General features: G+C 37.6%; 1 protein-coding gene across 2 annotated transcripts in view; it reads left to right on the plus strand.

Annotated features, from left to right (window-relative positions):
* Positions 1-13,971, plus strand: part of FHIP2A (FHF complex subunit HOOK interacting protein 2A) — a 36,580-nt gene that overhangs the window by 1,430 nt on the left and 21,179 nt on the right. For both annotated transcript variants that reach the window (XM_075155130.1, XM_075155131.1), the window contains exons 2-5: positions 6,831-6,909; positions 8,865-9,034; positions 11,215-11,319; positions 11,668-11,790. In XM_075155130.1, coding sequence (XP_075011231.1) covers positions 6,831-6,909; positions 8,865-9,034; positions 11,215-11,319; positions 11,668-11,790 — 477 coding nt within the window. The remainder of the gene's footprint in view (positions 1-6,830; positions 6,910-8,864; positions 9,035-11,214; positions 11,320-11,667; positions 11,791-13,971) is intronic.

Here is a 13,971-nt window from a genome sequence, read left to right on the forward strand (position 1 = left end):
AGCATTAACGTATGCCTCGATGCTGCAAATACTTACGCATATGCTTGACTTTATGTCTGCCTGTAGTTCTGCAGTCTTTAGCAGGACTATTCAGGTTTTAAAGTTAAGCATGCATTAATTAATTGCAGGTTCCTAGTTTGCTCTTTTAGTGGTAGAGTGACAATTGGAAAGAAATGTTTTAAATAATGATGAAATGACTTATTTGAAAACTGTCTATGACCACATATGAATGCCTTCAATAGACAGTGCTTTCATTGGAGGAGAAACAGAAATTAGTGGCTGCTTGACTAAACAAATCTTATTATGGTGAGCTGTGCCACATTTTGAATAACAGTGGATGACTGAGAGATGCAGGAGTGGAGGAGAAGTTATTCTTTCAGACCTACTGGTTCAAGATATCTAACAAAAGTTATTCCTTTTGTTATAGGATTGATGTGTACAAAAAATACATCATTGATGTGTACAAAAAATAAACAAAAAGAACTGCATTTATTTGAGATCCATAAAAAACTAGGAAAAATTAATTAGTTGAATGGAAAAGGGGAAAAGTAGAGATAGTAGGAACTATTAAAAAAAAAAAAAACCAAAAAAAAACAGAAACAGATTGATAACATCATTTTGCAAGTGATGCTATCAAACAACATGCTATATGTCCTTGCTCAGCTCTGGAGTCCCTTTTAGAATTGCCTCATCCTGCTAACACCACTGTGATGGATCTCCTGATAATAAACACTGCACTAAATTGCATTTGCAGGCTTGTGACAAATACCGAGCACCACATGCTAGGAATGAAACCTGGAATCACAAAAGCAAGAGGATATTAAGAATGTTTCTTACTTTATCTAGGAAGTTTGACCCACTGATTCAAAGACAGAACTGAGAAATAGAAACTTTTAACCTGTTTTGGGGCTGTATGTGACTTTAAATTGTTGTTTTGTTCTCTCCTTAATAAAAGTACGTGGGCTACTTAGCTTTGCTACTCTGAAAATGAAAACTGGTCTAAATCCTAAATATTAGGTAAGTCCACCTTGGTGCTGCCTGCTGTTTTCAGAACCTAGAGAATTCGGCGCATCATTTTTACTTGCTGTTACTGCTGCAGAGCAAGTATAGCTTGTGCTGTGTGGACTGTTTCAGCCCTGAATATCAGCAACAGAGCTGGTAACTAAGATGTAAATTCTCAAAGGTTTTGGGTGCCTACCTCCCGGAGGAATTCAGTTTTCGGCTGAGCTGGACACTTAAATACACTTGAAGTGCCTAGGCTTAGCTTTCACTGGTAGGACTACTTTAAATCAGAATTGTTCGGGTAGCCTTTCTCCCCTGTCATTTCTCCTGCACATCACTTTTATAATGCTCCTGTCCTGCCTCAGGGCCCGCAGGCCCGCAGACTTTAGAGAGATGCATTTAAATAGTAAGAGTTATTAGATAATCATTGTTATCTTACCCTCAGTATGCCATCTCCCTGAACTATGACGAGGAGTTCCAAAGGTTGACAGTCTAATACACATAGGAGTATTTGCCTTTCAATTGTTGTGAGTGTACTGCTCTTTAATTGACTGCCTTCATGACAGGACTGTGATGAGGCAAACATAAGGGACCAGTTGCTTTTTATTAAGACTTTTTCTTACCTTGAATAACTCAAAACTTTCCATTTTTTCTGCCTAAATTGTCCAAGTGTGTGAAATCGTATTCCTGATTTTCATTACAACCGAACCCTAATTTTTGCCACCTCTTATCATATGTCAGTCCTGCCAGTATTTTAGATATTTTTGCCCTTTCTGGATTTCTGTGCAGCATCCAGATGAGCAAGCACCACTGTGGTATCATTCCGACAGAGCATCCTTAAATTGGGTTGGGTAGAACAGAAATGTTGTTGCTTTATGGCATTAATATCAATGAATCTGTGACAGTTTATATATAGCTTGTCCCCAAGATGTTTTCTCTTTGCTTTGCATTTCTGATATAGTTTTATCCCAAACATATTCCAGGAGTGCCACGTTCTCAGCAACGTACAAAATGTAGCGTGCAATAACAAAGCAGCAAGTCAGACTTGTTTTTTCTCTTATCTTGTGCTCTTCACTCGTGTTTCCCTAGACAAAATAGCTTGTCTGTAAAGTGGTCACTTGGTGTTCAAAGGACTTTTTTTTGTGTTTGATTTGGACTTTCAGGAAATGTTTCATTTTAATAGTGAACTCAAAAGGATGTTTTTGAGCTGTGTACCTTGAGCAGGAAAAATACGATTTTGGTTGTTTTGAATTTTGCAATTTGCTGTCAAACAAGATTATTTGTATCACTCTCTTGGTATCTGGGAGTGAATTTAGATTTTGGTATCTGCTGCACATTTTGGGGACCCCTCTCTACCAACCTATTACTCCAGTGTATCTCTTACACTGGTACCTTAACGTGCTCTTAAGTAGCTTCTTTTCTGTTCATGTTTTGAGGCAAAACTGAGCTTTGAAAGAAACAGAGTGACTTGCTACAGGTACTGCTCCATAATCACTGACCGCATAACTGCTCAAAACAAGATTTATTCTTCTTGAACCCACCTTATTTGATGTAGTGACCTCACATTACTGATTGTCTTAATATTGTGCTGTTATTAACAAATTATGATGACAAAATTTAATGCATGGCTTGCAAGCATATGCAGTCTTAATTTTATACTTGAAAGCAGTGACCATTATAAACTCTGTTTATTCACCAGCTGAAGAAATAAGGTAAACCTTCAAGCATTAGTCCTTTTTCAGATTTTCCTTCAGGGCAAACCTTCACACTAGTAAAGTAGTAAGAGCAAAGAAAAACATCGAGTGACTGCTGTAGTTTTCCTTGTTTCAGTCAGGGGAGTGTGCATGCCCTTCCCCTTCATTTCTCTTTGACCCAGTTTTCGGTTTCTTTTTCTGACCAGACAGTACCTGTTATTCTTTTATACAGTGTTTTCTTTGCTTTGTGAACTTGTCCAAAAGATATTGCAGGATGTCACCAGCTTCGGTTGTTTCCATTCTTTTCAGTACTCAATTGCACTTCTGAAAAGCATACATTAAAAATATGACAATAATTTTTAACACAAAGGAATTGCTGTTAAATACTGACTATTTATAGGTTTCTTTGCACTCGATGTTTTTTTTTTTCCTGCCTAAACACAAATTCTATATACTTTTGAAAACTGCGTGGAATTATATTTTGGACAGATTTTATAACGAGCAGACTGTAGTTCTGGTTAAAGATCTATAGTTCTCCCGAGAACAGCACTTTTCCTGGAAGGAGTGGGGTTTGATCATTAGTAACGTATTGTCACCAGAATGATAAGGCAGCATCTGTTAAGTTTAGCTCCTAAATGAGAACACTCACTCGCTTACTCCCAGGAAGCTCGACTGTTGAAGTTGGGGACCAGATGGAAGAGCTAATCAATGTCTGCTCAAATGGGCTGGTTTTTAGTAGTGTTCAGTGAGTTTTGGCTATTTGATATACCAACACCTACACTGCAGTCTTTAAGATGTTGGGGTTTTTTCCCCAAAGGAGGAGAACTTCACTTTGAGATTAGGAGTCGATAGCTCAAAATTAGTAAGAACATATGTAATTACATCAAAAGGAATTAATATAACTGTGAGAAATAACTGCACTTTTAAGGTAATTCCTTCAAATTAGACAAATAGCAGGAATTAATGGCCTTCACAATGAATTTTGTTTTGCTTCAGAATCTTTATACAAGCATGTGTACTTTTACAAAAGAGTGATTATTAAGATTGGCAACTGTAACATGTATTTCATCTCAGCTGGTAGCTAATAATTCATCCTAAAATAGAAACTACAACTTCATCCTAGACTTACCTGTGCTAGTAGGGTTAAAGCATGTCAACCAAGTGTTTGGGAGCTTACATTTTTCTAATGCTTTCTAATGGTGGGCTTTGTTTGTGTATAAGGTCTCGGTCTTTACCTTGATTTTGTGTCTGAATAACTAAGTTAAGAGGGTTGGAGGGTTTTTTCATTTTTTTGTCAGTAAAACACTTATCTCAGAATAATACATAGCATTGCTGGAGTTACATCTCTGTTAAATATTCCCTGGAATAGCTGTGCTGTAAAAAGCAGACTTAATACTAGGTCCATCTGTGGTGGGAAGAGGAATTTGCGGGTGGGAGTATTTGGGGATGGGGATACTTTAACTGAACAAGTAAAGAAATATGATTTTTCTATATTGTTAGGAATTGCTGAGTCTGGTAGCCCAATGCAGGAGAAGCCATGACAGCTCTGTATCACCAGGTCTAGCTGGTGGCAAGGCTGATCATATGTTCCAAATAGATGTGCATGTACATGCATAGGTGCACACACATGGTAATGGTATCTCTATTTGATATCTGTCTTGCGGTTCTTGATCAGAGAAGGCTCTGTGAAATCACTGAGTGCTTTAATTAAAAAGGGCAGGATCTATCCCTGAATTACCTTTTCACCTCTGAGAGGAGTCTCTGGAGGCATTTGTTGGGAGAGGGAATGTCTGTATGCACAGTTCTCTCCTGTGGTGGATAAATTACTGGCAGTGCTGAGAAGTGAAATCCTTTTCCTGGCACTGCTCAGAGGCACTAAATTCATCTCAAGGCAGATGAGGCTAGAAGAAGTGGAGAGGAAAATCACATCAGTCAAGGATAAATCTTTAATGTTATCTATCATGTGGTACTTTGGAAATAGAGTGGTCTGAAAGGCCTGGTATTCTCAAAAGCGGTCTCTGTGCCATTCATCAGCCAGAGTTGAGTTTTCGGTATAGTTTTGTTACAGAAAGATGCAAAATGATCATTACATTGCTTGAAATACACATCCGCAGCAGCAAGTGTGACATACAAAGTATGATACAAGATATCATGTCCTCAGTCTTCAGTTCAGTTATTCTTCTGAATTTCAATAACCTAGTAAACGTCATAGTAAAATAAACTAGTTTTGTCCAGTCTGTGGTGTCCTGATATTTATTCTGTGGTAGCTGGTGTGCTAAAGTGCTAATCTCAGTGCCCAGCCGCGGAAATATGGAAGACTTAATGAGTCCACAGACTGTCAGGGAACGGATAAGCAATGTAAGCTTGATTTCCTAGTTGCCATTTGTGAGGGCACATTTCCACACAGGATGCAGGCATAGATAGTTACCAAGCACCGCTACGTTTTTTTAAAGACTTGCATTTCAAAGTCCTGTGTGCAAAGGGTCATTAACAATTAGCATTCCACTTTCTTATCACGGCAGGGCATGCTGTTCATACGCTGGGCTTTGCGTCTTTACCAAGATAAATTTAAGTTATTAAATTCGAGGAAAAGAAAAGTCTGATGTGGAAAACTTCCAAGGCTTTTTCAAAGAGATCAACACTACCCAGTGAAGAGTATACAGATATTTGAGCCCCATGCTTCTGTTTGTCCAAGAGTTGAGGCAACTCAGCACTTTTTAGGCCCTACGAGGAGACACTAGAGGAATTCAGAGTTACTAATGTGGTATCTGTAGCTTCTGGGGGGAGAACTTTTTCCCTGTGAGGGTGACAGCCCTGGCACAGGTTCGCGGAGAGGTTGTGGAATCTCCATCCTTTGAGATATTCAAAAGCCGTCTGGACATGGTCCTGGGCAACCGGCTCTAGGTGGCCATGCTTGAGCAGGGGGCTTGGACCAGATGACCTCCAGAGTCAGCCACTCTGTGATTCTGTGAAGGACTGGACAACATGGTTCAACTCCTTATCCTTCCAAAACGGACACACCAACTTATACATGGGATTCTTTCTGTTTGCCTGCAGGTCTCATTGCTACCATCATGTCAAGTGATAATCCTTTATTTCAGGATTGCCTGTAAAAGAATGACTTGAGAACTTGGTTGTCAAAAAAAAGTCTCAAGCAAGTAGGATTAGGCCTCAGTAACAACAGACCCTCATAGGATCTGTTGAGTGGTGGGGGTTTTCCCTATAGGATTCCTGATTTTACCAGCTCTGAACATTTTATATTGTGGTCACAAATTCAGTGTTTGCCTCAACTCTCACTTTGGAGAGCAGGGTGGTAAAATGACCGCGGTCCTTTTTTCACATGCTGCCTGTGGTGTAGCAGTTGTTTGTGCCTGTGGTGTAAAGGGCTGCAGGGCACCCAGTTCTCAAGCTCGGTGAGGAAGGAGCAGTACTGATGTTGACTGGGTGGGAGGCTGTGTTTCGCTCTTGCAGCATGTTATTCCTGGATGCCAGTCACGCCCAACCGGCCATCCCAAATTCCTCCAAAAAAGAAGAAACTTCCTTTTCTTTCAGAAATGAAATAAGAAATGTATTTGTTATAAAAAAGCACAACCTGTCAAGCTCTGGGGATGGGTCTGATGTGCAAAAAAAATGAAACAAAGATCTTTTAAAAGTCATGGTTAACAGGAAAAAAAGGCATGGCGAAAACTGTATGAAGCAGCTAATCGGTATTTTTAAGGGCGCAGAGGCAGAGAGGAGAACAGAGCGTACAGAAAGGGAAGATGGCATCAAGAACAGATGTAAAAGAACATGATTTTTTCCTACAAAACTCTGAGATCTAAACAATTCAAACCTACATTTCTAGTGTTGCTTTGCTGTATGAACAATTCCTTTCGTTGCTTCAAATAGATCGGTCATAGAGACATCACAGATATTATTGCTGATGTTCACAAGCTAGGCAGTATGACATGGGGCTCATGCCATAAATAATGTATGTAGTGCTTGTTAAAGGTAAAAGAGCACAGAGTAAGAATTGTAGCACTAGTCTGCAGCAGTTTACTTCTGACTATAAGGTAAAATTAAATTTAATCTCTGAGGAAATATGTTTCTTTCATTCCTAACTGGTTTTTGTTGTTGTTTTTTTTTCCCCCATAGCTCGCACCTTCCCTTCCATTACAAGAAGATTTCGTTTACCACTGGAAAGCAATCACCCATTACTACATAGAGACGTCAGGTAAAACAAGAAAACATTCTGGTTTTCTCTCTTTTTGTGAAAACTAAAATTCCCAATCTCAGTGTTGTTTAAAAGTAAAGATTAAGAAACACTAAAATGAGTCATGTCTTTTATCAAAATACCAACAATAATAATTAGTAATTAAAAATACGTGTACCTCCATTCGTCCCTTAAAAAGTAGGCATGAAAAACAATCGAGGGAAGGTCGTCTTTTCCGAGTACCATGTAGAGAATTGTACCTTTTCACGTCCAACCCCATTTCTGTCTTCACATATTCTGTTTAATCTAAACAGACAACTACAGAAATGTAGTCCCTGCTGTTAAGCTTTTTATTGTTTTGCATCAGGGATTTTCTTTTTCTTTCCAAGATCTTAACAAAAGTAATTTTGTGGTCATAGATTTTACCAGATATATCTGAATTCTGTGTGCTCAGTATTAGGTATTTTTTCTTTAGTTTCTTGTCTCCATGAAAGGTATTTTAATAACATAGCTCTGAAAAGTGAATTTGTGAGCAGATTTAGAACACATTTTGTTGAAACTTATCCAGACCTTATTCTGCTCTTCTAAAAAATGAGTATTCTGATGAAATATGCCTGTAGTTGCTTTTTCTTAAACTTTTCCCTAGTTTCCTACAACAGTTATACAACATTTAAATTTTTAATTTTTGGTCCTAGTTATTAAACTAGTAAATTTTAAAAGTGAATGTTTCCATGCTTTCCTCAAGCTTATTAGTTCTGTATTTCTGCTAGAGTAGCTACTGAATCTGTGTTTGTGTCTGGGACTGGTGATCTTGTTTATATCAGTATTTACTCTTACAGGCTGAAACTTGAGCCTTGATTCTAAATACCCATCTTTTGGAACGCTATGTGATGTTTCCTAAGGTAGAAATGACAGGGTGGTAGGGGAAAACTTGATACCTGCAATTATGTGGTGCAGAATAAAAGCTGACCTCTCTCCCAGATTTTCAAGTCTTGTGAAAAACAAGTTTCCACTCAGTGGATATATTTCTATCCTCTGCAGTGGGAGCGGAATTACATCTAGGAAACTCAAGCAAAACACTGTAGGCTAACTGGAGGTTGTGGTAGAGACCAAAATCACTCCGATATGGCAGTTTTCCGTTGTGATCTTGTTGCCATTTGCATGCAAGTAGCAGTTATTTTTAGATTATTGCGTAAGAAGTAGTAATCATTTCCCTAGTGGGATATTTGTTCAAGTAGAATTTAGCTGCAAAGAATAAAAAGGGAAATCTCCACGTGTGGACGTGCTCTACAACATGTTAGTGCCAGCTCCCAGTGGCAGTGGCATAAATCCACAACAGTTTCATGACTTTAGTATAATGAAATCAGAGCCTTACCCTTTCCTTCATAAGGTTTGACAGAATGCTATCTTAATGCAGAAAGTATAAAAGACAAATCTAAAAACTTCTGAAGAATAAACAGCATAGAGTTTGGATTTTCTTTGTTGTTATCATTAGAAAAATTATTTCTTTGGTTATCTAGTTTGTAAAGGAACTGATCAGCTGCAAATTAAGCTGATCTTAGAAGCTGTTTATAGATTCCAGAATACTATGTGAAGAGTCAAAGAGGAAGTTATTGAGACAGGGTGGATACTAACCAGAAGATTGAGAGTTGAACCTTTCTCTGCATAAGCTTGGTTTCTGGCTGTAAAACTTGCCCTTTTTGACTGTGTAATTAATGCGTGTTTTGAAATTTGGCATTTTACTTTTTCCTTATTGCAAGATTAGATAACTGCCTGATGCATATTCCAGTTTACGTTTCCAGATACGGTTTCTGAAAATTCTGAAAAATTATTTAAGACGTGTTAAAAAACTTAAATACTATATATAAGATTCTTTAAATGAATGGTCACATTTTTAAATCTTAAATTTGGAACTGAACTAAGAAAAGTGAGGGCAATATTTTAATCATTCTTAATCGCACATCTCTTCTATTTAGATGACAAAGCTCCTGTGACTGATACCAACATTCCTTCTCACCTGGAACAGATGTTGGATATTCTAGTTCAAGAAGAAAATGAGAGGGAATCAGGCGAAACAGGACCATGTATGGAATATTTGCTACATCACAAGATTTTGGAGACACTCTACACACTAGGAAAAGCTGATGTATGTACTTCTCTGCAAAGCAGATTTTCTTTTGTGTGAGGTTCTAATTGTAATAGGGACTGAATTTCTACAGTAGATGGTAGTGTGGGACAGTGAACTCTAGCAAATAGCTGTTAGCTTATGTTACCAACATATTACAAATAAGTCTTTTACAAGTGTGATCAAAGTGAGACAACCAGTGGGATGCTGACTAGGCAGAACCCTGAGATTTGTTACTTACCACTCTGATAATACTGACTGTGAAGCTGGAAGTAGGAGAAACATTTTTGTTCCATCTAGAGTTTTTCTGGCTTCTACAAGACAGTATTATCCCTCTCTCTCCTTTGTTAAGTGTTGGGAGATTCTTGAGTGAGAAGTGATGCATTAAATACAAATTTTGTTTAATTTTTCTGAATGTGATGAGTTATTGCTCAGAAAGACTGCCATGTCAGAAAGCATTAATTTAAGCTGATCCCCAGGCAGCTTTCACATCCGAGTCTTTGGTATGAATGCAGCCCTTGGCAATGTTGTCTGGTTCTTCTCATGTCTGGTTTGTGGCACAAGTGAAATCAGCTTCATGGTCTTGGTGCGTTCTTGTTGACATCTTTCTTGGCAGACTTATGAGCTGAAATGTATGGGGTTGGATGGATCATGAGGTGAATTAACTTGGCAGCCCTTGTGCTAGAACTTCTTGTATCATGGTACAGATGCAGTTAGGAAAGCATGGTGTGTGCTGTTCCAAGGATAAATGGAGCTCTCCATGGTTTCATTCTCAGTCAGCCTTTTACACGTTGTTGTGAGTTTTTAATCTGCTCAGTTTTACATATATAGACCATGTAGAGTACCATCTGAGGCTGGGATGTTCCTTGCTCTGGAAGGACCAGACCTCTACAATTCCTGTTACTATACCAGCTGTCCTACGATCAGGCCAAGATACTTGATGTATTGAAAATACTTGTTCAGAAATACAGCTCGTTCAGTAATCTATAAACTTCGTCAAGAAACCAAGATGAAACGGAGACATATGTGAAGCGGGTAATTAGTAGTATGTTTCTAAGAATTTGAGAGAAGTCATTTTGCACGCATGCAAATATGCCTTACAAGCAATTTTTGTACAGCCTGTCTTTATACTTCACCACTTGTGAGTTGATACATCTGAAGTAAACACACAGTTCAGTGCTTGCAAGATGTTGCAAAGATCTGTTGCAAAAAAATAATATCCCTTCACAACTATCCCTTAGACTTAGTGCATTACTGTAGATGCATCCTGATGGTAGACATTTTGCCTTTCTTTTCAATGGATTGCTTGACAACTCAGTGATAATTAGGGATTAATAATCGAGGGATAATTACCTTGGAAGGAGAACCAGGTTAGGCAGTTGTCATTCCTGGCTGTTGCCGCTCATTCTCCATTCACCTGTGCAGTGATCCAGATAAGGGAAATGATGTGGGTTAAAATTAACCTATGGAATAACAGCATTTATCAACGTGGTAGAACACGTTAGAGTCAGTTAGTGAGAAACAAAGGTACATAAATGACCACAAGCCATCAGATCTCGTGGAGATAGGAAAGTACTTTCATGTGATATGGTGCATTAGGGACAGTAGAACATGGGTCTGGATGTTCCGCAGATACTTGTGATTTACATCCACTTGTGATTTACATTCTGTTGAATCTCAGGGAAAACAACAGCTTTCTCTTGTCCTGGAACATCTGTGCATTTAGAAACACTTTATCTGTCTAAGGTTAATTGCTCATGAATGTAAAAAACCTTTTGTAGACATAAAAATGTTTATAGTTTATCATCATATATTTGTATGTACTGACTCACTGAATTGCTGGATTTTGTGGCACGGTACCGTAAAAGACAGCTGACCTGTAGCCAATTAATTCAGAGTTAATTTCCCCTTAGCGCTGCATTGATAGGGAATATTTTTTGGAAAGGTTGGTAGAAGTCTTCACTAGAGCAATTAACTGAAAGTATGAATAATTCAAAAAAGAAAACAGTAATGAGATGCAACATTTTTTGTCGATCTCTGTTAATATTGATAAAAGTAATGTGTTAACAGATGATGGTTTTTTTAAATACTTTTGGATAAATTATTAGAGTTTAATTAGCCATTTTGAGTGACAAATTTGCATCTACATTTCTCTCCGCCCTTGTTATATTTTTGTTATTGTTCATCTGTTTTTGTTTCAGTGTCCTCCAGGAATGAAACAGCAAGTTTTGGCTTTTTATACAAAACTTCTTGGAAGAATACGGCAACCTCTTCTTCCCCACATAAATGTGCATAGGCCAGTGCAGGTACTGTTCAAATTTTAAGTAAACTATATTTTTATATGACAAGTTTCTCTAATTCTGCTGTAGCTAATGGTATCTTTAATTCTTCTATTGTCGAGTGAGTTAAAGAAACTGCTCGAGTGCAATATCAGTTTTAATGTATTGATGATTAGAGTCTTGAACTGCCACTGCAATGCAAATCATAAGTAATAAAGAAATCTTGTTCATAGCAATATAAATCTAGAGCAAATGTTCAAGTCAATAATCATACATCATTGTAGTACATATATAGAAAAAGAATTCAGTCCATCATTCTAGAAAAAACTCTAACTTACACCCTGTCTTAATTGTTCACTTTTCTTTATGTGACAGAAATTAATCAGGCTATGTGGTGAAGTTCTGGCAACACCAACAGAAAATGAAGAAATTCAGTTTCTCTGTATAGTATGTGCAAAGCTGAAACAGGATCCATACCTGGTCAACTTCTTCCTTGAGGTGAGTAAATCAAATCAAAATTTTCCAGGTGTATTTACTGTGTCACTGACAAAATCTAATAGAGAACTGGAGGTAACACATTGTGCTTCATAGCGTAGTTTTCATTCACTCTGTGATGTTTTTCCTGTGATATTAGAAACATTTTTTTTTGCTTCCAGATACATCTGATATTACTTTTACTAGAATTTCATTCAGGGCTCACAAATATACCTGCCTGAGGTCCTTATCCTTTGTAGTGAAAGTGCCTTTAGAGTAAGGATATGAATGTAATGTAGAACACTGTGTGAGGGAGACCTTGGATTTCTGGTGGTGTTTTGTCTTCAGCCCAGTAAAGACTGAGGGACAGATTGCCTGGGGCATTGAACCCTTGCAAGTTGCTAAGTGTTCTGCAGGATCGGGCCCTTACTTGGTAGTGGCACATATGGTCTAGCTGCAGTGCCAGCTCACATTCTACAATATGACATTATTTTCGATCTGTAAGAAAGCCAAATATCTTTACTCCCTTTTCGAACTTTACATGTGGGCATTGATGAAATCAGAGTGGGAGGAGAAGGAATTTCTAGACTGACTTTTAGAAGTCAGTCTAGAAATTTAGAAGGAGCATATAAAAGTTTAATTTATAGAAGTCCATTTAGAAATGCCCCCTGCTCCCATTTTGATGTTTCCTATGGTGACACAGTATCTATGGAGCAAGTGATACATAGGTGAAAAGATGTAGATACAGTGTCTTCCAGGAATATTTTACAAGCTTTCCGCAAACAAGAGGCTGTTAAACTGCAATGAGACGTTACTTTGCATTGAGTATATGAGTATCATTTATAAGCCTGTAGTAAAGAATCCATCTTGAGTTTATTTTTACCTTAATTAAATACCACCCTGATTGCCATTGTATCCACTGTAGTTGTACAAGCAGTAGAAATGGTGTAAGGATTAAAACGTTAGTGTTTAAACATTAGAAGCACTCAGAAGCAAACTACTAGATATATTACCTGCAGAATATGGTAGAAGTCCAAACCAGGATTACTTTTAATGTCATTTATGTAAGTTGTATGATATGAAAAGAACCCTCCGAATGATTCTTACACTCAAGTAATGCCCTTGAAATCAGACCTGAGAACCCCAATCATAAGAGCCACAAGTGTTTTGTCAGACACTAGTGTTCTTCCCCAAAATAGCAAGATTACAATATTAAAAATCAGAGATGGAAAAACAGATGATTCCACATTTCAAAGAGATCTCTAGTTTCACAAAATGCTGGCTATAAAGTTCAGGCAAGCTAAAGAACATTTCTTGTATCTCCTGTTTCCTTCACAACATTATTCTAAATGTCGTAGCCTAAGGCATATGTCTTTACAGCTTCTGATAGTTGTTTCCAGATAAGGTTTTTGGGGTGCAGAATTGTCCTTTATTAGAATAGGATATTCTGGTTGTTCACATCTATGTCTCTTAGAGGTGCAATTGTTGTGACCTGATAGCTGTTTCTGACCTTCAAATGCATGAAAGGGTAAATTTACAGAATTCTGTGTGGCATTTATCTCTCAATCTCCAACACATATAAACTGAAATGCAGATACATCTCTCCAAAGCAGTCTGTCCGTATCTGTTAGTTTTGCTTCCTTCTTTGACTTTTCCAGATCAGTTTCTACAGTATTTTATGAACATAAAAATACGAGTATGTACAAACCCAGGATTTCCGTTGTATGATTCCATACCAAATAGTTTGTTGATAGAATGTGGTTTATATTTTAGTAAAATCTTTCACCTATATGGCGTAACCAATGAGGCTATATGGCATAACTGTATCTCTTGGGCCAGTTACTTTTGTTGTGGAAATAAGAATTGAAATAACTGCATTCTACTTTTTTAAAACTTTAAAATCCATATACTAATTTTATTTTGGCTTTAATTTATTCTTTTCTTCTGTTCTTGTGTAGGGAGAAAGAACATACATAGGAATGTTTGACTTATCACCTCTATCTCAGTCATTATTTTATGCTAAACTTGTTACCTCATGTTTTTCCTTTTTCGTTTATTCCTTAGTTGCCCTGTCTCATCTCATTCCATCTTATGCGAGATACTCCTTGCAACTGATTGTTCCATGCAAAGGGACACTTGATTCTCTGTGTTCCAATTTCTGCTCTTGAGACCTTAAACAAATTCTAATATAGTGTTCATTAAGAA

This window comes from Calonectris borealis, chromosome 7 (genome assembly GCF_964195595.1).
Source record: "Calonectris borealis chromosome 7, bCalBor7.hap1.2, whole genome shotgun sequence".
NCBI classification, from domain to species: domain Eukaryota; kingdom Metazoa; phylum Chordata; class Aves; order Procellariiformes; family Procellariidae; genus Calonectris; species Calonectris borealis.